Below are 24071 nucleotides of genomic sequence, written 5' to 3' on the forward strand. Positions count from 1 at the left end.
CAAGCTCTTCCGAAGCTATCTGTCAAATCTCAAAGCTTCGGTAGAGCTTCGGTAAAGCTTCGTTTAAGATCCTTATAGAGGGTGAAACTTGTATAACGTTCTCCTTTTTCCATGCCCAACAACCTTACTAAAGTTTAAAAGAAGCTGAAATGTAACTTTTGTAATACCTTAACCGAAGCTGAAATGTTAGTTGGGATCTGACCACCCTATCGATAATTTTTATAGGAACTAAAATTTAACTCGGATCTGCATACCAGGCTACCTTTTTCTGGTAGGTTTTCGCTGCTCCGACTCGGGTACGACTTCGGCTCCGTTTTTTCGGAGTGAAGATTTTCACCACACCAATACATATACAATCGTCTCCGCGGTGATTATAATTTCCATACTAATTTCAGCCGCCGTGGAGCCCATTTCGTTGTCGAGCTCGGACTCACTTCGGAGACGATTCGGACCGAGGTCGGACTCGTTTGCTTGAAGGGATTTGCATTGAAAACAAAAAATATTTATTGCAACTGAAAAATATTTGCATTGAAAAAAAAATATTTATTGCAACTAAAAATATTTTGCATAAAAAAAATGTTTATTGCAAAAGCCTGGTACGCTGCTCGCGCTAAATTTTAGCTGAGATAAAATTCCCATACAAGTTATCGATAATTTGTATGGGATCCATTTTATCTCGGCTAAAAATTTTCGATAATTTGTATGGGAGCTAAAATTTAGCGCGAGCAGCGTACCAGGCTAAATGAAAAAAAAAATTGCATTGAAAATAAAATTTTTATTGCAAATAAAAATATTTTGCATTGAAAAAAAAAATGTTATTGCAAATAAATATTTTTTTTAATAAGTCATGGAGAGCAAAAATGCAGTCAAAATACAATGATTTTTTAGAACCGACCCTGGTTCAAATATTAGCCGTTTTTTATTATCACTTGATCCATATAGATCATTAATTAAAATGTATTACAACAACTACATGAGATCTTGCTTTTCATCAGGATCACGAATCGTGATCTTGCTTTTCATCAGGATCACGAATCGTGATCTTGCAAGATCTCATGTAGTTGTTGTAATACATTTTAATTAATGATCTATATGGATCAAGTGATAATAAAAAACGGCTATTATAAGCAGAAATTATTTTAATAAATTAAAAATTTCTGAATATGAACAAAAATATTCTTAATTTATGGAATAAATTGGATTTATAACAATTCAAATATGTTTATCACCTGTGATAAACGTTATAGAATAAGCCTACCTGGAAAAGCGAATGTCTCGTTGTCGCATCGAATATTTCGCGTTGGTTTACAACAGTCGCCATCCTACCGAACACACCCAAGTTCCACGCAATATTTCATACTCTTTCAACACATCCGTTTTTATTTATGAACTCACTCCACGAACAACACGAGAAAAGAAAATTGAAAATTAAGAAAATCGACCACATAGGAAAAGGCTAAAACCAATTTTTTTTGTGTTGGAGAGGTGGAAAATTTGTGCAGAAAATTTTCCAAACAAAATTCTACACTTATCAATAATGTTAAACTAATAAAAAACATTAAAAACCATAAGCAATATTATTAAAGTTTAATAATTTAACAAAAAAACCATCAAAACCATTCGAAAAATACCCAGAAAAAGTCTGCACATCATTTTCCAACTCCCCGAACAGAGAGCCACTACCAACGAGTAAATTTGTGTGGAAACACTGAAAACTGAAAAACAAGAGAAAGCCCCCCGCTGCAGCAAGAAAATGTTCGTAAATTCGATGACGTTTCGCGGAAACCCATCCAACCATCACCATCATCTGCAACCGCATCAATTGCACCATCACGTCAACAGCCATCATCACCACCAGCAGCACGCAAGTGGTCATAACAATAACAACCATCATAGCAATAATCATCATAACGCAAGTAGCCACCAGAAATCCTCGGATGCTGGCAAAATCTATATCAAGAATTTGGAGCGATCCATTGACAATGAGGCGTTGTGCGACACGTTCTCGATTTTCGGAAAGATTCTGAATTGCAACGTGGCCAAGGATGAGGAGGGCAATTCACGTGGCTATGGGTTTGTCCATTTCGAGACGGAGGGAGCGGCGAAAATGGCCATTGAGAGGGTGAACGGGATGCTCTGTAATAATCAGAAGGTTCATGTTGTGAAGTTCATACCACGACGGGATCGTGAACAGGAAAAAGCTACGCACTTTAAGAATCTCTATGTGAAGAATCTCAATGATGACTTTAATGATAATAATTTGCGCGAAATGTTCGAGCCTTACGGAAGAATAACTAGCCACAAGGTAAGTTTTTTATTTGATTGGAAAACTATGTTATCTACCATTCCTTCTATCATATAAAAAGTATATATAAAATATTTTAAAATATTTATAAAAGAGTTCAAGGGTTACAGTTATATTTTTTCAGCTGCTTGGTCAATGGGTTCACATATTTAGCTATCTAATTTTTTGCCTTCTTTTGTCTAGTATGCAGATCGCGCTAAATTTTAGCTGACATTTTTTTTCTCCGTTTTTCTTTTCTTCCCTTTTTTTCGTGCGCTAAATTTGGACACTTACAGTAGGAAACGCAAATACGTTTTATTTTTTTAGTTGGAGCTGCGCACAACTCGGCGAAATAGTCGTGAATACATTTTCGCTCGGATAAGCTTTCAGGAGATTTGTTTATAGTAGCTTAAATATCTGCATTCAAGACTTTAAGAACTAATTGTTATATAGGTATAATATATAGGTACGTATAGATATTTCAACCCTTAGCTAATAAAATTACCTATAAAATTTGAGTCTAAAAACGTCAACGTGCACTTAACTAATTTTGTCAAAATCGAATATATTCTCAAAAATTCATTTTTAACACATTTAGTTAGTTCAGTGAGTCTACATGTTTTAATATTGACTCATATGGGAACTGCAATTTATCTTAAGGGTAAGCTCGATCCACCATTTTGGATAAAAAAAATGCAAAATAGTGCACTTAATCAAATAACAAAAAATAAAAACAAGCGGATTCATATCAATTTATTTTTTGAAAATTGTGCATTTTTGCAAAATATTTTTTCATCTTAACAAGGATTTTTCTTAATAGATATTTAAAAAAAAAAGTATGAATACGATTTTTTAACACAGAGAGAGGTTGTCAATATTATGCAAAGTTCTGGATAATAAGTTTGAGGCTTAAATCGCGTTTTTGAAAACCGGATAAATAAAAAAAAAAAAAACAAAAACTTTACACACACGAGCTTCTTAAAGTTCTGTATAATACACAAACTTTAAATGCACTTGAACCATTATTATTTTGAACGCCTCATATATAAATGTCTATGGTGAAGACATTCAGGATAAACCCATAAATAAAATAGGTTTTTTTTTTCAAATTTTTCATCAAATAATTTTTGGCACACATGTCGTAAATACCTTATAATGAGGAGTGTGAATTTGGCTCATGTATTATCATTACTAATATACTAAATTTTCGTACGTTTCATCCCCCTTCCCCGAAAATAACCGTGTGTTTTGGCAATCTGATTTTTTTCGTGAGCAAAGATGTGAAAAGCAACAACAAAGTAACGTGGTGAATCGCTAAGTTTTGCCTCGTTTTTTTTTTTTTAATTTCAACTGGAGTAACTATTTCAGTAGAATAATGTCGTTTTCCAAAATTATGGGAGTGAATCACTCCTTTTTCGTGCAATTTTGGAATTTGTTCACGAAGAATTTGACAAGTGGAGTGATTTGACGTTTGCTTTGCATGTGTTTGTAATACGAAATAATGAATAAAATAATAACACAATCTTTTAAATTCACTTTTAGTGATTTTTTACAATACTTTATTGAATTTTTTTGTAAATAAATATAATTTCCTTCACAAAAAAAAGTTAAAGCAACCACCCAACAATTTGACAAGCAGTCCATGAAGTCAAATGTAGAAGTATTGGTATAGGTCGTTTCATATCAAAAGTCCCATGGAAAATTGAGCAAAAATAAAAAAAAACTCATTCGCTTACTGGAAGGAAGCATTTATGAGGCAGCTATACTTTTTCTAAAATTACGATAAAATAATGAAGAACAGTTCTTGATATCCCTATTTTAATTAATTTATCTGTCTATGAGGTTCACTGGGTTAGCCTAAGAAAGCAGAGGCAAGTCTCCCGGGCTTGCATCACTCCATATCCGCGGACAATACAAAAAAACATACAATTATTTAATTATTTATCATTTGAAGGCAGTTGGGATAACTTTGCCGAAGATATTATTATAGGACTAGGTGAATATGGACCAGAAATGTCCAGTTTATATGATAGCAATTCATAACTTAAAATTCTATTCACATCTTTTCATTTGTATAATTGGGCAGTAAATATCTTATTTTTATTTTTCTATTATTTTGGAGTCGTCACCACAGAAATCATAAATAAACAAATTCAGATTTTTCATTTGCTTATTTTTTTCTCTAGCATTTCTTTCATTCAAACAAGCATGATTTGTTGTTATAGGTCGTTTCAAATCAAAAGTCCCATGGAAAATTGAGCAAAAATAAAAAGAACTCATTCGCTTACTGGAAGGAAGCATTTATGAGGCAGCTGAACTTTTTCTAAAGTTACTATAAAATAATGAAGAACAGTTTTAATTTTATTAATTGATCCGTCTGTGAGATTCACTGGGTTAGTTTCAGAATGCGGAGGCAAGTCTCCCGGGCTTGCATCACTTCATATTGGCGGGCAACACAAAAAAAAACATACAATTATTTAATTATTTATCATTTGAAGGCAGTTGGGATAACTTTGCCGAAGATATTTTTATAAGACTAGGTGAAGATGGACCAGAAATGTCCAGTTTATATGATAGCAATTCATAACTTAAAATTCTATTCACATCTTTTCATTTGTATAATTGGGCAGTAAATATCTTATTTTTATTTTTCAATTATTTTGGAGTCGTCACCATAGAAATCATTAATAAACAAATTCAGATTTTTCGTTTGTTTATTTTTTCTCTAGCATTTCTTTCATTCGAACAAGCCTGATTTGTTGTTATTTTTGAGTTGACTTGTCGCAATGAGCCAATAAAATTGAGTTTTTTGTTTATTTGTTCTCAATTTTATTGGAAGGGAGAAAATAAACTCTGAGTCAGGACTTTTGATTTGAAACGACCTATATTTTTGAGTTGATTTGTCGCAATGAGCCAATAAAATTGAGTTTTTTGTTTATTTGTTCTCAATTTTATTGGAAGGGAAAAAATAAACTCTGAGTCAGGACTTTTGATTTGAAACGACCTATAATCACTCCGTCACTCCTTCAAAATTTTGGGAGTGAAGAATTCACTCCAAAAATTCACTCCATTTTCAATTTTGGAATTTGAAATCACTCCTTTTGGAGTGATTATATAGCTAGGAGTGTCACTCCTTGAATTTTGGAAAACGACATAAACAATGTGTTTCATTTGTCCAATAGTTAGGTAGAGAAATCTTACAGGTCAATGAAATGGTTCATTTATTCTTTCTATCCAACGGTTGCTGATGAAAGTAATTCGGACACTCAGTTTCTTTTCTAACTTTTACTAATTTCTGAAAAAAAAAAAAATGTTTTTAATTGGTCGGGGTTGGAATACGAAACCAGGCCTCTGGCGTCATAGTCCATTTAGCTTACTAAGTAACTACCTTAAAGAAAATTTGAAACAAAATCACACAAGAACATACAATTCCAATTATGTTGGGAGTATATGAAAAATGTGTTAACAGATTCTTCTTCTGCCATTTTATTTAATATTTATTTGGTTTTCAGGTTATGCTCGATGAAGAAGGACGCTCTAGAAGATTCGGCTTCGTTGCCTTTGAAAATTCGCAATCAGCTCTGGCAGCAGTTATTGCTCTCAATGGAAAGCAACTTGCCGAGAATAAAGTTCTTTACGTTGCTCGTGCTCTAAACAAGGCTGAGCGCCAGCAAGAGATTCAACGAAAATTCGAAGAAAGAAAACGTCAAAAACAAGCCCACGTTTTCTACTATTAAAAGGAAAAGGGGATTTCTACTTCCTTCTTCTGTATCTTGTAGTAAAAACGTAAACGTATTCAAACAAAAAAAAAAAAATAAATAAAATAAAAAAAAAAATAAAACACTTTTAACAAAATATTAAGCATTTTAAACATAAAAAACACAATACACACATTGCAGCAAAGTACTAGGAGTATTTACAAAACAAATTTTATTTTATTAAATATTTGAACATAGAAAAATGTAATAAAAACTTAACTTAACAAAAACCATTTGATACTGCAACAAATAAGAAAAAAAAGACAACATTTGTTGATCTGAGTTCATCATTATTATTGATTATTGTAAACAATTATTATGAAAAAGCGAAAACAAAACAAAAATTTAACTAAAAGAAATCAAGTATTATTGTAAAATTGCAACAAAACAAAAAAAAAAACATAAAAACAAATGAAATTATAAAGTAATAAGTTCATCAAATTTATTATTCAAGCAATGAACTTTTAAAACCAGAGAGAATATAAAATTCAACTCAGAATTAAAGTTTAATTAAATAAAAAAAAATACACTATATAAAAAAATATAAATCGTAATTTAAGGCAAAAACAAAAATATGAACAAATGAAAAACAAAAAAAAATATTAAATTTACTTGTAGTTAATGTTTATAATTTGAAAGAGAAAACAAAACAAATCAACAAAAGAAAACAAAACAAAAAATATAAATGCAAAGTGCAAGAAAAAGTAATGTTAAATCGATTTGTCGATTGATTGAGAAGAGATGGCAACAAAAAAAAAATATTATACCCACAGTTATGGTGAAACAAAAAATAGGGAAATATCCAATTTTAGAATTATATTTTTATTACATAGCGTTTATGTTAAGATACCTTATGAATTTATTTGTTTTATTTTTTACCTTATTATACACATGCAACAAAAAAAAAAACAAGATTTAACATTAACCATGTTTTATTTGGCAAACTGATAAATATCTCGAAAAAATAAATAAGAACACTTTTTAAATTATAATTTGTTAATATTTGAATGAAGAAAAGAAGAGGAAAGGAAACCGAATAAAATAATGCTTATATCCTTATTGAACGTTGTTTACGTTATTTATTTGTCTTTGTGTTGTTTTTTATTTTTATTTAAGATATAGTATACACATTATAATTATGTACCTAATCCGAGGTACGCACCAGCCCGAAGAATTTTCGTGTCGAACCCAGATGGACAACGTAGAAGAGGAAGACCTCATCTTAGGCGCGCTCAATTAAGGGGACCGATTTGGGGGTCTATTACGTATACGAAACGAGCGGCAAGTCAACGATACTGAAGTAAACGATAGTCACGACAAAGAGCGGTTATGTAAAACGAGAAAGTAGTTTGGCCAAACTAAACCAAAAAAAATATTTTTTTGATGCTCACATGAATTCTACCAGCAAACGCAATAATATTATGACAGCTAAACGAAAACGAAAGTTAAACGATAGGTAAATGGCAGTTAAACGATTATCGTAATACGTAGTCGCTTTTCAACGAAAACGAAGTAGTTTCAACGATAATCGTTTTACAAAATAGGGCCCCTGACTGGAGAGGTTTGAGGGTTGAGGCCCATATTCATCCTGGACTGTGAGCGCCTTATACCTTATGGCCTGTTTTCGGCGAAAAACTCGAAAAAGAGGAAAAACAATTGGGCCAGATATTAATTCATTTCTGGAAAAAAATGAGAGAATTGTTAAAGACTTGTTTGCCCAGCACCTACATATGGTTTGAAAATGTTTTACAATGTAAAATATGTTTATAAGTATAAATTGATATGGCAGCAGGAGTACCAAAGCTTGATCAAATAAGAAGCAAGGAGTGCAAGCCCAGTCCTTGTCTTAACAAAATACAACACAGTAGAATATGCTTCAGCCAAGTAACGTGCTTTAACCCCCTGGTATTGTAATGTACAAAGAAAATAACCTGTTAAACCATACAACCTTCGACCATAACTGCAAAGAATAGGAATGCATTGAAACTTCTGGAAAAAGCAAATAAAACGAGAGTTGCCTAAATTGATCTCATGCATGCAGCAATTCAAAATCGAGACACTTTCCGATGTTGTTTGAGGCCAATGCTGCGAACCCTCTAGGTGGAACCTTAGGGCCAAGCAGTGACATAAAAGTTATCATCATAGCAGAGTTGACCTCATAAAGCGGCAGCAAGCCTCCCGGTTCGATTTCTGAGGCGAACTGAATGTCTGGTGTTTTTGCATTTGCTTGTAGCAGTAGTTTTTAGGCCTACCTTCCTTCTTAGTTGGCGGTCGTTAATAGGTTAACTGAATTCTATATAGTATAGTTCTATAAATCTTTGTGAGCGAGAGCCTTGTCATTTGATGGAATTTCATTGTGACCATGCTTTGGAACCGAGGACGATGACCTCATCCTCCTCGGTTCCAATGCGAACCAAACCAATTTTAATTTCTTTGGGATATGGCAGATTTTGTTTTGGTCATGTAGACTTGGCTATTCAAATATGGGAATGGGCGTTTTATTTTATAATTAATTATTTATAATTACCGCGTTAAGGGGCTATGAATACTCTTAAGATGTTATAAAAACACAGTGCGAGCTTTTAAGAAAAGACGAGAGAATTGAGTAGAAGACACCGATATATCAATTTTACCTTAGGTTTGGACGAACGTAGGTCTTACAGATGGAAGGCAAATCGGAAGAAGTAAAGAATTTCCTTCACATTTTGAGCAAACCTAACAATTTAGACCATTGATTCTTTATTGAGACTTATAAAAAACTTTTACAAATAAAAGCTTTTTAAATTACGAAAGTATTTTTTTACCTGTTAGTAACATTGAATAGAGTATATGAGACTTTAATGTATGGCTCTCTCTTGTTTAAATGAATATGCCAACATGGCTATGGTTTTACATTTTTGTTAAAGTGAAAGCTCTTGCTCATGCAGCTATTATTTGTTCTTTTTGATGCGCATGGTCACATGAAAACGAATATGAGAAGCCTGAGTATTGAGTACGAGTAGTCGGCGAAAAAATTCAGTTTATTAGTGGTTTTGGATAAGAGATCATTTATGAATATGAGATATAGAGTCGCAGACAAAACCGAACTCTGGGACACACCAGCATTTTTGCAGTGAATATCAGGGCTTTCTAGTTTGTTTAAAAATTATAGGCTATTCCTTAGTTAAACATCCGAAGCTTACTTCTCTGACCATTCCATTTCTTATGCTTGATACTTTTTTATCATCAAACCTGCGTCACTATCAAGAAAGCATATTGACCAGTTAACGTTCCTAAAGATACTATTGTTGTTAGGCAAAATAATCTATTCTAAAAAGAGACCTAGACAGTGATATCCGCAGTATTGCTGTTTGTGCTTTTAAATCAATCTTCCAAATCGAAAAAGAAACTTCACAATGGTCTACATAAAACTAAAGATTACCTTTAACAAGTTAACAATAATTACCTAGCTACAATTACAAAGACAACAGCCAGCAGACAACATTTTCAAACATCAAAAATAATAAGTTAACGGTTTTTTTTTAATAATAAATATTTATTTTTCTATTTCTTAAAAAATGAAGATATACTCTTCGTTCCTTTGGCACCTTTTGCAAGTGCCTTATCCTTCGCAGTGACTTTTTTCTCTTTCACTGGTGCAGCTGCTTTAGGTGACTCTTCTATGTTATTCTCTGAACTGCTATCTTCCAATTTGATTTTCTTAGCCAAACCATTTTCAGAGTTGATAGACTTTCTTTTATTATTAGCAGCTTTGATCTCCATTTCTTTAATACCAAGATATTCCTTAAGTTCCTCGTGCACATTCAAATCCACATACGATCCAACAATATCACATGCATTCCTCAAATAGTCTACTTCTTCGACAGTTTGTGTGACTTCACTTTTCTTGTAGTTTTGTGATAGCGAACTAAAACCACAATATATTGATTCCTTTTTTAAACGCTCAGCTAAATTTTTTACTTTAACTGCCATCCATGCAATTGTCCTCTGTGGATTGTATTTGAAATAATTCATTCCAGATGCTGTTTTAACATCTGCAACGATTTCCAGATGATCTTTGATTACATACTGAGATAGGAACTTATGTACCGAAGGATCATCATCATCGATAATGTCATCCAGAGCCATGGCTCGTTCAGAACAAAACTTCTTTAGATAAAACAATGCCAAGAAGGTACTGTCAATGGGAATAGTTAAATAGGCTTTGCCATTGGAACAAACTTTATTATTAATTAACCAACTACGATGTGGTTCTGAGAATTGTTGAATTTCAAAAAGCTTTTTTGTCTTAATATCGACAATGAAGAGGGCACGTTTACCTTTTCCCGGGTGATGGAAAAATTCGAATTTCAAATTTTCGGAATCTTTGAGGAGATCCTTTTCAAAAAAGAATACTTTTTGTTTTGCATCTAGTTTTTTTAATTTTTTTGCTGAAGAAATTTCTTCAGATTTTTTTGTTGATTTTGATCGGGTGGTCATTTTTATAATTGTAATTAATAAAAAATAATTTAAACAAAAACTAGAAATAAAATAACAAATCAACAAACGAAATTTATTTCGCGGGAAGTGAAATGTCAGCAAGGTGTCATTTTGAAAGCTGTGTTCAGTGATGATGCTGCGTTGTGTTCAGCATAGAGGATATAAAGTTGTTCATTGATCAGTTCCTATGTTCTGTTAAATCTGCTCAAAAGTAGCCCTGTTTTTCATTTGGGAGGTGGCAAAGTACTACTAGCGCTTTTCAAAGGAACGCACTTTGAACGAATTCAATACAAATCGTATCTACTCGGGAAGAAGAACATGACCCCACTAACACAACAGCTTCTTTAAATTGAAATATCGCAGGTATTACTTGTTGTTTAAATACTGTTAACGAAACTTAACCGAAAAGAACTTGTTTTTCGGATAAGCTTGTTTAATGAATGTATAGAAGTATTACGGAAATTACCAAGTTGTATTTGATTTTTGGTTTTGATATTGAATAATCTAAAAAAATGATATAATTTTAAAATTATTATTAATAGATATCCCAAAAACTAATGGAATGTTATGTATAATTTCAGATTAAAGTCATCCCGGGGAGTTCACAGATTGAAATTTGATTCGGTTGCGGATCGAGTAGATTCCCGGGGACTGAGTCACTGCGTCTTCTGTAATAGGCATGATTACCTTATTGTAGCTGCGTTCCTTTGGAAATATTTATCTACTTTTTAGTACTTAAAACTACTTTGAACTACTTTTGCTATATTGAAAAAGTAGTTCAAAGCAGCTCTAAGTACTAAAAAGTAGATAAATATTTCCAAAGGAACGCAGCTTATGTGTACTGTGATACAAGTTGGCTCATTCGATAAATTTGTGAACGCACCTTTCAACTTGAATACACCTTAAAATTAACCAACATTTTCACAACCTACATTTCCATGAAAACCAAACCGATTCCTTGAACCGGTTAGGATTTTTCAAATGTCAAAAAATTCCCATTTTCAGTTTTTAAATTTAAAATTAAAATTGAAATTGCGCGTCTTTGTGTACTGTTGTTTTTTTTAATCAAGAATTTTATTTCAATTTTATTACAAATTTTGAAAAAAACAAAAATCATGCCTAATCCTGTTGATCCGGAAAAACGAGAAGTCCGTTCATTTCTCGTCTCCAGAGATCCAAGTATTGATAGGCGCTATCGTCCGTGTCCCGAACGTCAAGTAGCCCTATTCCAGAATTTAGAAGAAGAAGAGGAAGATGAAGATGATCAAGCTTCCGATGATAGTGTCTCTGTTGCTAGCACAGTTGCTGAACAAGAGGGTGCCCTAATTTACCTCCGCATGCGTCCTCTACCCAACGAAACACCCTGCACAAGTTACAGAATTCTAGGTAATGTTTTGGTCACCTCTCAACTAGACAATAGTGGCAATACTGTAAAAAATCAAATGGAAAAACATTTCACTTTTAGTGAAATATTTGACAATGCCATTGACCAACATGCAATATATGAGAAATGTATAAGAAATAAAATTGAGCTAGAAGAAAGCTTTACTATTTTTACATATGGAACTTCGGGTTCGGGGAAGACACACACTTTGCTCGGTGATTTAGACAAACCGGGTATAATTCCACGAGCTATTGAAAATGTATTCACTTTGTATGCTAGCAATTTGTATCCCCAACCAGCTGCCAAAGTGGTTAACGCTGTTGTAACAATTCTCGATGATGAATCGATGCGGAAAGAAATGCTTCTCCGTCAGACTATTATCTCTGCATGCAACGACGTTCAGTCGGTTTATAATCGTGTTCAGCAAAAGATTGCTTCTGAACATGGCTTTAGCACAACGGTGTTGGAAAATAACTCGGTAATAATATGGGTTTCCTTTGTGGAAATCTACAATGAGTTGGTTTATGATCTTTTGAGTCCTATTGCCCCATCGGCAACGACCAGAAGACAAAGTCACAAGATTGTCTCAAATGATGGAAAAGTATTTATTAAAGATCTTACTTCTGTCCATGCCAAAATGGCATCAGACGCTTATAAACTGCTTACATTTGGTTTGCAAAAGGTTAAATATGCATCGACAGCGATTAATTCGAATTCAAGTCGATCGCATTGTATATTTTTCCTTGATATTATTAAGTTTTCCCATCCGGGAACATTTACTTTGACTTCGTATAAATTTTGTGATTTAGCTGGTTCGGAGCGGCTAAGTAAAACGGGAAATGTTGGAAATCGTCTTAAAGAAGCTCAACGTATTAATACTTCTTTGATGGTCTTGGGACGTTGTTTAGATGCAGCTAATAATAATCAAAAGAAGAAAAATGCAGATGTGATTCCATTTAGAGAATCTAAATTAACAATGTTATTGCAATCTGCACTTTTGGGTAAAGAGAAATTATGCATGGTTGTGAATATTAATCCGTCGGATAAATATTTTGAGGAAAATATGAAAGTATTGGGTTTCGCATCGATTGCAAAGAATATTGTTTTTAAACAACCTATATCGAAGACTGAACGTAGTGCAAGGTATTCATGGTTTGTTGTGCATGCTGCACAGGATAAGAGATCGACAGCGGCAGAAGATACGAGTCAGTTGGATGCACTATTGGAGGAGAATTTTACGTGAGTATTTTTTTTTTTATGAATTCAAATGTTTTAGGTATCATTTTTTACTTTTACAAACTTGTTTCTTTTCTTATTTGCTTAGTTAAAGAGTAGGTTTGATTCGATTCCAAAGAGAGCCTTGTGCAAACTTTAATTTTTCCCCCTTTGTATTTGTTCAGTAACTAATATCTTATAAAACAAATTCTGAATTTATTATAGATTGTAAATCAGCACCACCTAAACCAACCTCTAATATTGCTCGTCTTGTGAATACTTACTAGAAACGTTGATTGTAGCCTTTTCAGCCAGTATAGTGCTTTCTGAGAGACCTCTTTTGCCAAAAAAAATCGTTTTGAAGGAATTATTCTTCTTTTGGTGTCTGCACTCTGCACTAATGTCATTTTGCCATATTTTAGTGGATTCCAGATAAATAAAATCTCAGATTATTTCAAAGTTGATTAATATATATTTAAATGTTTTAAAGATTTTATTTGTTTAACTTCCTATAAAATGTTTTTTTTGATACCAACATTTAAACCATTACTTAAATGATTTAATTTAAAATAAATGTTATTTATTTATTTTTAAATATCATCAGTAGGAACCTTCATCGGAAAGTTACCTACAACACGTAACTTAACTTCGAGAAAGATAAATTGCTAGATAAGTTCCATCTGAACTTAAAAAAAAAAATTTCAAAGTTATGTATGTCTCGGAACAGCGAGAAGATTCCATAGTCAATGGTTCCAAGCAAGGGAACGACTTTTTTCCTATTTCCTTTTTTAACACAAAGCTCACTTTTCTACATAGTGGATTTATAGGCAGCAATCCTCGGCTGCAAATGCTTGTCTAAATTCTAAATCGAAATAAGATACACATATTAATGATGGCTTTTTTTTTCACCTTTTAAAGAAAATCTCTACATTTGATCTTGTTGTTGGTCTTCCAGGAGATTAAGAGTAATAGTTATTTTCATAAAAGTTTATTGTCGTCAAATTTGGTGACCCCTTGCTCTAATTCTGAATCGATATGAAGGTCTATTTCAAAATGAACTTTAAAACATGGATATCGTTCAAGTCAAAAAAAAGAAGTCTAAGAGCCCACAGCAAATTTTGGGAGTAGAGGTATAACCAAAATATGAGTATGCGTTCCTGGTAACGAGTTCAAAAGTCTGGCAGATTTAATTCGCGGCTTCATATGGTTTTTATGGATGCAAAACATTGCTACTATTCCCAATTAACGTGAGTGGGCTAAATTCACAATACTTCGAGTTATAAACATAAGACCTCAATTTTGTCAATGCGATCAATAGAACTCAAGATATGGGCTGTTTGAGCAATTATGTTTTGCAGACTTTTCTGTTAAATTTTTTGTTTGTTGATTTGAAAACTCTCCAAAAGTAGAGCTATAAATAAAATTACAGGCTATAAATAAAATTACTAATACAATTCAATTCAAATTGCATAATATGTACATGGACAAGTTTTCCTAAAGAAAGCCTGTGCAGACTGATCACGAAAGTCGTATTTATTGGAAGCTTAGGCTTCGGCTGAAAATCGACCTTCGGTCGGACACTACTTCAAACACTCAAACATAGCACTAACTGAGCCGTAAATAATCAGCTTTAAGATTATTCTTTGTGACCTTTGAGGTCTTAATTTTAATTTTTGATTGTTATTCAATAAAAAAATTATTATTTTCAAATAATTTTGAAATTTTTCGGCACCAATTTTTACCAACTTTGTGAATTTAGGCAGGATATTTTGGCTAGTTTGAATTTAAATGCAAATAAAAAAAATTATTTCATCTTTTCCCAACGTATAGTCGTTATTTACGACTTCTTCAGGCGTTTTTATTGATCTTTTCACACGTTAGCAACATATTCTTCACATTTATTCATATTGCATTTTTTTCAACTGTAACAACCACTGATTCTTTCCATGTTTCAAGAGAATAGAACCGATTTTTTGGATTGATTGATTAAAACTATTGTCAAGAATTTACTCTGACTTAAGTGAGCAAAATTTATCTGATGTTCTACTCACCATGTTTGCAGACCATTCTATATTCTTTCTCTACTGAAAATTTGCATCGCGAGTAACTGGAGCTATATAATAGTTTGCATTAATCTAAGTGAACTCACTGAAAAACCGGCCCTAATTGTTAGAACTCATACTTAATTGTTTATTGTAATTAAAAAGTGAAGGCTTTTACACTTCGACTATAGTTTATTGATACTGAAAAAGTCTCCGAAGCTCTTCGGTCCCTGATTTTAAGCAAATTAAAAAAAAACTAATTATCTATTAAAATATTCCAGACTACGAAATGAAATTGAAAGTCTGACGGCTAAAGTGTCGCGCTTAGAAAAAGCACTGAGTCAACAAGAATACGATTTACGTAATCAATTAGTAAATAACTTCCAAAAATCTTTGGAACATAGAAATCGTGCTTGGGAAGATCGACTAGCAACAGAAATCGAAATGGTAAAGCAGAGATATGAGAACAAGGTGAGTAAAACAGTCGTTCATAGAATTACAAATCTTACAAGCATAATTTTGTTCATTTTTTTTTTTATCGCAGATTGAAGCTCTAAAAGCTGAACATGCTCGTGATTTGGAAGATTTGAACGAAGAAGAAGGTCAACCGAAGAAACGGAGAGCTACTTTGGGCGATTAGTATTGAAAATTGTCCTTAATTTTAATTTTATCAATGTTTTGTTTTATTTTGAATAAAAAATATATTTATTATTCATTATTACTGTGTTATTTCTTATTGTCCGTTCAGTTAATGTTGCTTTTAAGCTTAATTTTTAACTTTAAAACTTTGTATAGGTTTCATTATGTGTTATATTTGAGGCGATTAAACAAGTGTACAAATTAAATATCATATTTATTTTCAAAAAATGTTTAAATTCTTAATCTAACCTACATCTAATGTAAATTAGTGTTCATTAGCATTCGGAAACATTGTATCCAAGTGTTTCTAGCTCCCACCTAACCTTTTCGTCTGCTTTTAAGGAGTCTGTCCACAGCGATAATGGAAAGACGGAATGTTCCTGAAGACCGCCATATCTGAAAAAAAAAAAAAATTATACAAAATATAATTGTTTTCAAAATATGAACAAATTTAAGTTTAAAACAACCTTTTTGGTAAATATTTCGGGTTAATATGTTCATGAAGTGAGTTCATATCATTGCCATGAACAAATAATTTTTCTCTCATCCTTGCATTCAGGAATGGCTTGAAGACCTTTATTATAGTGCTAAATAACCAGCTTTGATTTACTATATGGATTGCGGCTGTTCTCAAAGGGCTGGAAGTCTTAAATTTGTATGAATTTTAAAGTATATACAAATACAAAAAATTTTGCTTACCACAATTAATGCAATTATTTTTTGTGCAATACTTGGAGTTAAATAACGAGCCTGATTTATAGTTAGTCCACTTAAATCGAATATTCCAATTCCTCCACCTATCTGCGATATAGGTTCCATTGAACCCAGCTCAAGAATTATCAATGTCAATCTTAGGATATCATCAATTGGCATATTATTTGGATCCCAAGTTCCGAAGCGTAAAATCATAATACGTCTGCCATTTTTTTCTCTATATGGAGTGACAGTAACAATTTCCTGTTCAGCAAGACTCATTAGATCTACACAACGAACGTCATCGTAGAGATTTTTGTTAGCATTTCGAAATGAATAATAATTGCTGAGCTAGAATTTAAGTATTGAAGGCAAAAATTTTATTATCCTTTTAAAAAAGTAAGTGAATTTTTATTATAAATAAAACATTAAACTGTTGTAGTAGCAGTGAGAGTCATTTTTTGTAACCTTTAAGTGTATTTTTGCTAAATAGAGTTTATAATAAAATTTAAGCTCAAACGGATCAAAAGCTTAGAATAAGAAATTTATGCCAAATAAATGTTGGTACCGAAAGTTTTACTTATAATTTGAAAAATGGAGACGGTAAAAAGTTTTTTTACGAGGAAAAATCTAAATCTTGAAAAGCACAAACTTGCTCTCAGAATTCAAGTAGCTAAACATTTTAAGACTTTTTATATATGAAGAGGTTCACTTCTGTAGGGTGTTCATATTCATTTTGACTTATGTGTGTGTATAATCACGAAATCAATCAATCAAATCTTCATAGAGATAGGATTTTTTGATTGTTTTTTTTCGGGAATCGTACAAAACTTCCGATGCGAATGGAACTCGTGATAATGCCGTTTATTTTTCAAATAATACATGTTAGTTTATGATGTACAAACATTTTTCAACAAATTTAATTTGTGGTTTTCATAGAATAACAACTTCGTCTGAAATATCTTGAGAATACAAAATTTTAATTCAGCTCTCTAAGTACAGATGTTATGGAATTTATAAAGCGTGAATCAACTGACAGTTTTTCTCTTAAAAGCTAGTTTGCAATAAAACTGACTAAAAACTTTGGTATGTATGCCAAGTCGCCCAATGTTTTATACATAGTATTATATTTCAAAGTTCTTTCAAGGTTCGTTGACGTACAACTGACAGCACGTTTCATGCTTTTTCACTTACCAATTAATGCAAAAGACTAAGAATGTAATTTAAAAATTACAATTTTGCTTGCAAAAATTTTCTTGCATGCAAGTAAATTAACTTTTATTTTTAGTTTCTTACTCTAATTGGTATTGGACAAGCATACAATTTACATTCGTGTTGATTACTGTGAATCGAAGACATTTATTAAAAATTAAAAAAAAAAAAATTTAACTACCTACTACAGTTTTGCAATTAATCCTTCAATGTAAGCAATGGGTCACTACGGTGTATGCGTATCTTTTTTATATAGAAAAATTTAATTTAAAGACGAAACAAATCAAGCCAATTGATTTTCTTACTTTTTCAAATGATATTCATAACTGTTCATAACAAAAAATTACCTGTTAGGTGTAAAAAATCGTAAAGCCAGACTTATGTAGGTAAATGCTTTATTTCCATAAAAAATATCGCAACGAAATTTTAAACGAAAAATTTCGTTATGATTTTCGTTTTTCAGTACAGATCATTGTACTTTAGTTGTACACAGTTATTTGGAGGAGAGTTTGAACTCATTTGTCACTTTTTACTTTTTAATGTCCTCGATATTTGCTTGATCCAAAAGAGCAGTGTTGGCGTTTTATCATTTTCTATTAAATTTTTTTTCAAAATTATTTTCTGATTTTTTTTTCCTGATCTTAATTTAATTTGGAAGTTTTGACCGGATTCTTGTATTAGTGGTTCCACTGTGCGGTAAATAAGCTACATTGAGTTTCATTAAACAGTTGTCAAAAAAATACAACTTAAGTAATGGAAATTAAGTGACCTTAAGAATAATAAATTCATATCTGTGTGATCCTATTAATGCTTCATTGTCATCAAAAAACTTGTTCTCTTGATTCACTAGACTTTCTTGCTCGCATCATAATAAGCTTCAACTACAATAGATTAAAAATAATAAAACTCACCAATTTGTAAGCCAATTCCACATTCCAATACCTAGCTCGAAGAAATTTAATGAGGTATTCGTCATCTGTCCGATGTGCGGTAAAGTCACCTTTCTCTGTAAACTTAACAATAACAAACATCATTCAAATAACGGTAAAGGTAAGTTATTGAAACCTACCAAAAATTAAATTTCGAAGTTGTTCAACCAGCTCACATTTGATATCATCATTCTCTCCCTGTGCGATGGCAACATCTTTTACAGCTGCAGGCAATTCAGGACTTAAATTTAATTGGTGTAAAACTTCTTCAGCCATGTTAAACTGCAATGCTCATCCTATAGCAAACACTTTTTTTGAATGGCTAACGTATTTTGCTATGAAGAATTTCAAGTATTTAATTTAGTTTATGAGATAGTCGTATGCAATACGTCAATAATAATATTATTTGAAACTAGTTCTAATGCTTTTTCATCTCGCACTGATATAGAAATAACATTAATTTTATATTTAATCGGGTGTAATTATATTCGATTTTGCCAGCTGAATCACAAACGAATCTCTAATCAATGCTGTTACCCTTGAATGACTAAGAACAGCATTCGCGTTTAAGATTTTTAATACTTTTTTTGTTTTAAATCATATTGATGATGAGTTTGTTCTAACACAACATAGACGCTAAGAAATCATTTAAGACTAACCTTTAATATTTGCAATTTATTGTCTGATGTCAAATTAATTCTTATATCAAATTTTAATCAGTAATGTTCAAAATTAAAATCGAGTTATCTTCTGTCAATGACTGATGTTGAAACTTGACTGAATTGATATATTTACAATCATTTCAAACTAATAAGAACTGGTATAATTCTTTGTGAGTGATATCGTGCTCTAAAAAAAATATTTTTTTCATTTTTATGATAACCTTTGGCAAGTACCAGTCTAGATCAGAATTCTAACAACAAAATTTAGAAGCTGGTAAAAAGATATTGAACTTGAAACAGTGGCGCCCGTTTGAATGAATATAAGTTTTTTTTTTATAAATCATTGCAATCAAGTTTTTTTTTTTAATTTTTAATTACTACGTGCATATTTGTTACTATGTAACAAATTTAAAACTTAAAAATTCATCATTTTGTTATTAAAGCATGATATTTTCAATATAAGAGTAGTAATTTGGAGATATTGCATCTGTGGAAGGGTAGATGTAAGAATTTAAATCTTTTGCACATACTTGGCTTCTTTTCAAAGTATAAGTTATGAAACTTTCTTACTCATATTATACAAGTTTTCAAGATATCTTTTATGGCAATCAATTTTGTAAAACGATTAGTATCCTTGAAATTACTTCGTTATCGTTGAAATCGATTACTTACGTATATTAATAACACTGGTCAACAAGGTTTTTGCCACAAGAACCAAAATATACTTTTACTTTTACTAGGAGTTTTTGGGGTGCTGAATCCGAATCTGAAGACAGAAAAGTTTGATTGGCCTTCGTTTTTGAAATATTACCGTTAGAAAATGTCAAAAAATGTAATTTTGGCTGTTTTCGAGGTTATGTTTTTATGTGGAGTAATTAATTTTGAATAAATTTGTCACGTTGCCTATAACAGCTAGTTTTATTCCTTCAAAAAATGTTTTAATCTTTCCGATATCTCTTTTATTGCCCGAGATATTTAAAATTTAAGTAGCGGTCTTTGAATCAGGAACAACACTGGCCAACCAAATTAAAATTTTTTTGCCACAAGAATCAAAATATACTTTTCTAAAGGTTTTTGCGTTGCTGAACTCGAATCCACAATCAGAAAAATTCTATTAGCCTTCGTTCTTGAAATATTACCGTTATAAAATGCAAAAAAATGATTTTTTTTATAACGGTTATATTTCAAGAACGGAGGCTGATAGAATTTTTCCATTTGCGGATTTGAGTTCAGTAACTCGAAAACCTTGAGAAAGTTATATTTTGGTTCTTGTGGCAAAAATTTTGTGACCAGTGACTTAAGCTTTAGATTAAGTTTAGTTTCTCTTTGGCTTATTAAATGAAACTTAAGATATCTCGAGCAATAAAAGAGATATCGGGAAAATTTAAACAGTTTTTGAAAGAAGAATATCTGTTCTTATTATAACCGTTACAAATTTGTTTAGGTATAATGAATTACCCTACATAAAAATAAAATCTCGAAAACAGCCAAAATGACGTTTTTTAGCATTTTATAACGGTAATATTTAAAAAACGGAAGCCAATCAAATTTTTCTGACTTCAGATTCGGATTCAGCACCCCAAAAACTACTAGAAAAGTATATTTTGGTTCTTTTGGCAAAAAAAAGTTAAATTTTGTTTACCAGTGTAATCGATTTATTTCTACGATACTCGATCTTTAATTGACAGATATTTTCTCAAGTTTTGTTGAAGAATAGAAAAACAGTTAAGAGGAAAATGTTAATACAATTATAGGAATTTTATAGTGACCTCTTCAAATAGTATATGTATATTAGACTGATTCAAAAATTTTTGTTTTGAATCAGTGTAATATACGGGGTGATTCAAGAGTAGAAATTGCAATCCCGGGATAATTTTCCGATCCCCGGATTTGAAAAATTGAATCCCGGGATCCCGGGATAATCCCGGGATTTGAAAAATATTTTCAGACTCAATTTCGGGATCCAAAAAAAAACAAGTTTTTTGGATTAAAATTAATGATTAATTTTTATTATTGAACAAACAAAGTTCAAAAAAATAATATTCTTCATAAAAAACAAACAAAACAAGTAAAACAAAAACAATATACATAGCTAACAAAAACTAATAGCGTTTGCGTTTGGGAATTCTTAGAAGCGTCCGGGACTGTCCGATCCGGAATGCCAAACGATCTGAGTTAGATACTTCTTTTTTATTCTGAAGTTTGAGTTTCTTTGTATTTGTGAAACATCAAATGCGAACGTCTGATGAAAGTTTTGTTTTGTTTATTTTTTTTTTATTATCATTAAGTTATCTATTTTTGTTTTCTTTCTTCACATTATTTTAATATAGTTTAAAGTTTGTGCATAGTTAAAAATCTTGAAATTGAGAAATGAATAACAAAGAATGACATTTCATTACTTTGACGTCTTAAGTGTTAACATGTGTGCGTGATTCTGGTTTTGATTCTGCCTCAAAATTCGGAATCGATTTTCTCTTTTTTTCAGAATTAGAACTGTCATTGAGTGCCAAACGATCAGTTTCAGAATCGTTCGGGAGAATTCCGGACAGTCCCGGACGACCAAACGAAAACGCTATAAATAAATATTTCTAATGGAATAAAATATATACATACATACTCTGAACATTAACTAATTGTACAAAGTACAAACTGAATGAAGTTTATTTAAGAAGTATTTAAAAAAATAAATAAATATTAAATTAACATAAAATAACACATTAACAATTTAGTGTTAATAAATCACATTTGGAATTATTTTTATATTTTTTGAGACTATTTTTATTTCATTTTCTAATTTTTCTTTCAAGAAAGATGTTCTTCGCAGCTTGGAACAGCAACAGGTTCATTTTCTTGAATATTGACAGCACACACACGTTTTAAAATTGATGTACATAATTTGCCCTATTTTATTTTGTTAGGACTCGAAAATAAATTTCTTACTTCTGGGCTTGAGTTTTCGAAAATTACTTTTTATTTGGCTTCTGTAGGTAAGCAACATTGACTTAATATATATGGACTGCTAGAAGCATATTCAAATTGGTTCCACTTGTTTCTTCGCGATACTAGCGCCCTAAAAAAAAGCGTAGAATAAGTGCAACATTTTTGACGAAGTGCGAAAGGAACAAATTATTATTATTATTATAACTGTCGTGCCTGGGCGAAACGCTTTAAAAATTTGGAGTTGAGGTCACTTGAACTTTAAAATTGAATTATATATAAATATATATAAAATTGGGATCTCGGAAACGGCTCTAACGATTTCGATGAAATTTTCAGGGTGTGTTCATCTAAGCGAGTAAAAAATTTTGGAAGTATTTTTGGAAAAATCCGCCCACTGCCACGCCCACTTTTTTAACATATAAGTTTTTTCGGGAACGGCTCTAACGATTTCGATGAAATTTTCAGGGTTTGTTTATCTAAGCGAATAAAAAGTTTTGGAAGTATTTTTGGAAAAATCCGCCCACTGCCACGCCCACTTTTTTAACATATAAGTTTTTTCGGGAACGGCTCTAACGATTTCGATGACATTTTCAGGGTTTGTTTATCTAAGCGAATAATAAGTTTTGGAAGTATTTTTGGACAAAATCCGCCCACTGCCACGCCCACTTTTTTAACATATAAGTTTTTTCGGCAACGGCTCTAACGATTTCGATGAAATTTTCAGGGTTTGTTTATCTAAGCGAGTAAAAATGTTTGGAAGTTTTTTTTGGGAAAAATCTGCCCACTGCCACGCGCACTTTTTTAACATATAAGTTTTTTCGGCAACGGCTCTAACGATTTTGATGAAATTTTCAGGGTTTGTTCATCTAAGCGAGTAAAAAAATTTGGAAGTATTTTTGGAAAAATCCGCCCACTGCCACGCCCACTTTTTTAACATATAAGTTTTTTCGGGAACGGCTCTAACGATTTCGATGAAATTTTCAGGGTTTGTTTATCTAAGCGAATAAAAAGTTTTGGAAGTATTTTTGGAAAAATCCGCCCACTGCCACGCCCACTTTTTTAACATATAAGTTTTTTCGGGAACGGCTCTAACGATTTCGATGAAATTTTCAGGGTTTGTTTCTCTAAGCGAGTAAAATGTTTTGGAAGTTTTTTTTTTGAAAAATCCGCGCACTGCCACGCCCACTTTTTTAACATATAAGTTTTTTCGGTAACGGCTCTAACGAGATCGATAACATTTTCAGGGTTTGTTTATCTAAGCGAGTAAAAAGTTTTGGAATTTTTTTTTGGGAAAAATCCGCCCACTGCCACGCCCACTTTTTTAACATCGAATTTTTTTTGGTAACAACTTTAAAGATTTCGATGAAATTTTGATGGTTTGGTCCTCTAGGCAAATACAACATTTTGGAAGTATTTGGAACGATTTCAATAAAATTTTGAGGGATGGTTCCATGTTTTACGCATTATTCTTTTTCATTTTGTTACTTCATGACTTTTTGATCATGTATTCAAACTTTGAAGTAATTTGTTGATTTGGTATCACTATGAACAAGGTTCCAAATTCTGAGAGCCCTTAAGTTCCACAATCAGCATATTTCGTTTGATCCATTACTTTTGGGACACCCTGTATAAGAAAGAAAAAAAAGAAATAAAGCAAAGCATCCACTGCTACAGAACAAAACAGAGACAGGGATAAAAATAGTATTTCTTCATACTAAGCTTTGCCGACAAGGCTAAACTTGAAAAAAGATTAACTTTATATTCACCATCCAAAACTTTCTGACCTGTAAATGAAAATTTGAACAAAAAGGGATCTCATTGCTGTAACATTTTC

General features: G+C 31.8%; 4 protein-coding genes across 4 annotated transcripts; 2 read left to right on the forward strand and 2 right to left on the reverse strand.

Moving 5' to 3' along the window:
• The first annotated feature begins 1444 nt into the window (after positions 1–1444).
• LOC129914763 (polyadenylate-binding protein) lies at positions 1445–7101 on the forward strand. The gene is made up of 2 exons (XM_055994153.1): positions 1445–2305; positions 5797–7101. The coding sequence occupies exons 1-2, from the start codon at positions 1754–1756 to the stop codon at positions 6019–6021; spliced, it is 777 nt and encodes a 258-aa protein (XP_055850128.1). The 5' UTR covers positions 1445–1753; the 3' UTR covers positions 6022–7101.
• Positions 7102–9561: 2460 nt separating this feature from the next.
• LOC129914737 (ribonuclease H2 subunit B) lies at positions 9562–10616 on the reverse strand. The gene has a single exon (XM_055994091.1). The coding sequence runs from the start codon at positions 10519–10521 to the stop codon at positions 9586–9588; it is 936 nt and encodes a 311-aa protein (XP_055850066.1). The 5' UTR covers positions 10522–10616; the 3' UTR covers positions 9562–9585.
• A 915-nt stretch (positions 10617–11531) lies between these two features.
• LOC129914662 (kinesin-like protein subito) lies at positions 11532–15880 on the forward strand. The gene is made up of 3 exons (XM_055993996.1): positions 11532–13144; positions 15444–15633; positions 15707–15880. Exons 1-3 carry the CDS (start codon positions 11637–11639, stop codon positions 15800–15802), a joined length of 1794 nt encoding a protein of 597 aa, XP_055849971.1. The 5' UTR covers positions 11532–11636; the 3' UTR covers positions 15803–15880.
• A 116-nt stretch (positions 15881–15996) lies between these two features.
• Positions 15997–19426, reverse strand: LOC129914752 (clavesin-1). Its single transcript, XM_055994115.1, has 6 exons — positions 19295–19426; positions 18776–18970; positions 18618–18712; positions 16501–16845; positions 16269–16447; positions 15997–16197 (listed from the first exon to the last, which is right to left on the reverse strand). The coding sequence occupies exons 2-6, from the start codon at positions 18909–18911 to the stop codon at positions 16077–16079; spliced, it is 876 nt and encodes a 291-aa protein (XP_055850090.1). The 5' UTR covers positions 18912–18970; positions 19295–19426; the 3' UTR covers positions 15997–16076.
• Between the last annotated feature and the right edge of the window lie 4645 nt (positions 19427–24071).

This window comes from Episyrphus balteatus, chromosome 1 (assembly GCF_945859705.1).
Source record: "Episyrphus balteatus chromosome 1, idEpiBalt1.1, whole genome shotgun sequence".
NCBI classification, from domain to species: domain Eukaryota; kingdom Metazoa; phylum Arthropoda; class Insecta; order Diptera; family Syrphidae; genus Episyrphus; species Episyrphus balteatus.

Excerpts from the sequence above, each read along its gene's own strand:
- LOC129914763 (XM_055994153.1), top strand. The coding sequence starts at position 1,754 with ATGTTCGTAAATTCGATGACGTTTCGCGGAAACCCATCCAACCATCAC. Across the intron at positions 2,306-5,796 it reads GAAGAATAACTAGCCACAAG|GTTATGCTCGATGAAGAAGG; the intron begins GTAAGTTTTTTA and ends TTTGGTTTTCAG.
- LOC129914662 (XM_055993996.1), top strand. The coding sequence starts at position 11,637 with ATGCCTAATCCTGTTGATCCGGAAAAACGAGAAGTCCGTTCATTTCTC. Across the intron at positions 13,145-15,443 it reads CTATTGGAGGAGAATTTTAC|ACTACGAAATGAAATTGAAA; the intron begins GTGAGTATTTTT and ends AAAATATTCCAG. Across the intron at positions 15,634-15,706 it reads AGCAGAGATATGAGAACAAG|ATTGAAGCTCTAAAAGCTGA; the intron begins GTGAGTAAAACA and ends TTTTTATCGCAG.
- LOC129914752 (XM_055994115.1), bottom strand. The coding sequence starts at position 18,911 with ATGGCTGAAGAAGTTTTACACCAATTAAATTTAAGTCCTGAATTGCCT. Across the intron at positions 16,846-18,617 it reads TGGAATTGGCTTACAAATTG|CTCAGCAATTATTATTCATT; the intron begins GTGAGTTTTATT and ends CTTAAATTCTAG. Across the intron at positions 16,198-16,268 it reads CCGAAATATTTACCAAAAAG|ATATGGCGGTCTTCAGGAAC; the intron begins GTTGTTTTAAAC and ends TTTTTTTTTCAG.
- LOC129914737 (XM_055994091.1), bottom strand. The coding sequence starts at position 10,521 with ATGACCACCCGATCAAAATCAACAAAAAAATCTGAAGAAATTTCTTCA.